The sequence below is a fragment of the Sinocyclocheilus rhinocerous genome, unplaced genomic scaffold, assembly GCF_001515625.1.
Source record: "Sinocyclocheilus rhinocerous isolate Xijiao unplaced genomic scaffold, SAMN03320098_v1.1 scaffold12410, whole genome shotgun sequence".
Taxonomy (NCBI): Eukaryota; Metazoa; Chordata; class Actinopteri; order Cypriniformes; family Cyprinidae; genus Sinocyclocheilus; species Sinocyclocheilus rhinocerous.
In genome coordinates, this window is record NW_015623140.1 from 1 (window position 1) to 1,772 (window position 1,772).

Sequence of the window (1,772 nt, forward strand, 5' to 3'; positions counted from 1 at the left end):
TGTACTGTTTAGGTTTTAATGCTGCATTGCACATCTGAGCTATTTACACTATTTTAATACTGCTGCTAACTTTTTATAATTGATAATTTTATATTGCCATTTAAAATTATTTTTATTGAAGATCCTAAACTTTTGAGCAGTGTATTTTCTGCATTTTTTACATGGCCGTGAATAAATCAAAGTATTTGAAATTTATGACTCTTAATTTATTACTTCTACTTTCAACATGTGCAATTATTCTGCATGTGCATTAATAGTAATATTGCAGCATTCTGCAGGTACAAAGTTTTGTTATTTGTTAAGGCCGCAAAGGCCCTACACAGGTTTATGTCCACATTTCCCTCCAAAGTGTGGGCATACTGTGAGGTCTACTGGGGCCCTAGGTACACATTTTCAGCTGGGACGCTACTTAGGACAAATAGAGGGCAAATTTTGGCCCACTGTATTCCCACTCTTTCCCCATGGTGTCCACACCCAGCCCACAGTGAACCCACACTTCCCCCATTATGACCACAGCCAGCCCATACTCTCCCCACTGTGTCCACACCCAGCCCACAGTGTGGACATACCTGTGGGCATGTTATAGGCCCACAATTGGCCCCATTGGGGGCCCACTCTGCTTTGTGTGGGCCAGCCCACACTCAGCCCACACTTTGGGCTGTCCCACTCGGGCCCCACCCAGGCCCCATAGTGCGGACTGCCTGCGCGGGGAAGATTTTTTTGCCCGCAGTGGGCCCACACGGGCCCCAAAGGGGCATGTTTGCTGGTCTGTTCTTACAATTTAGGCATTCTATTGTTTTGCATCTTGTGGTGTATTTAGTGTACGTGAGCTATTATTACAGATTTTAACGTTTTTATACTACACATGTATCCTGTATGGATGAGAAATAAAATCAGAACTCAAAATACAGTTCCTCTGATTTCATTAATAATCACAACAAATGGGGGAGTACACGACAGAATTGTATGTTTTATTATTAAAGGAACACAGTGTCACAGCACATATCGCAGACTTTCATTTGCAGCAGTGTGTGTCGCACGACTTCTCCTTGTCCTTGTCCTTGCACGCGCTCTCGCAGCCCTTCTTGTCCTTACTGCATTCAGATGGACAACTGCCGCAACCTACCGCGTCGAAAAGAGGGAAATAATTGAATTCTGCGGAGTTCTGGGTGAAGTGATGTTTAATAACCCGAAAGGTTAGTTATTCGACTCACTTTTCTTGCTATGGGCGCACTTGCAGTTGGTGCATTTGCAGTTTTGCCCGCAGTTACAAGATCCAGCTACAACACAGACAGATGGTCTTATATTTCCCGAAGATGCGTGCGCGAGTCACCATATTCTCTTTAATTTAATAAATTACTTAGACTGCATATATTTGGTTTATGTACTTACATTTAGAACAGTCACACTGGTCCATTTTGGCACCTTAATTCCAACGAACGTATGATGCTTTCGTGGAAAAATCTGTCTGGTACAAATAAATGTAATCGCTCGTTCGTGCGTCACAATCACGTGGGAACGTCATACGTGTGAGCGCGCTGATGGATGAACTTGGGATCTCACTCAGTTTTATGTGGGCATCAGACAAATATAATAGGAAAGTCTGGCATTATTCTTATCTTTCACACTGATCTTATTTTATGTATTTATGTAACTACCGCAATCATATACGCAGCCTGGTTCTTCATAACTGCAGGTTAAACTAGACTAACCATGCTAAAGGAGGGACAAATCAGTACACAGCCAGTAGTTGGTGCTAAAGTGTTTTCTTT

General features: G+C 42.7%; 1 protein-coding gene across 1 annotated transcript; it reads right to left on the reverse strand.

Annotated features, from left to right (window-relative positions):
• Positions 1-947: 947 nt before the first annotated feature.
• mtbl (metallothionein-B-like) lies at positions 948-1,527 on the reverse strand. The gene is made up of 3 exons (XM_016548239.1): positions 1,393-1,527; positions 1,215-1,280; positions 948-1,122 (listed from the first exon to the last, which is right to left on the reverse strand). The coding sequence occupies exons 1-3, from the start codon at positions 1,415-1,417 to the stop codon at positions 1,016-1,018; spliced, it is 198 nt and encodes a 65-aa protein (XP_016403725.1). The 5' UTR covers positions 1,418-1,527; the 3' UTR covers positions 948-1,015.
• Between the last annotated feature and the right edge of the window lie 245 nt (positions 1,528-1,772).

Coding starts and splice junctions, on each gene's coding strand:
- mtbl (XM_016548239.1), bottom strand. CDS start 1,417: ATGGACCAGTGTGACTGTTCTAAAT. Junction 1,281..1,392: donor CCAGTGTGACTGTTCTAAAT/GTAAGTACATAA, acceptor TCTGTGTTGTAG/CTGGATCTTGTAACTGCGGG. Junction 1,123..1,214: donor GTGCGCCCATAGCAAGAAAA/GTGAGTCGAATA, acceptor TCGACGCGGTAG/GTTGCGGCAGTTGTCCATCT.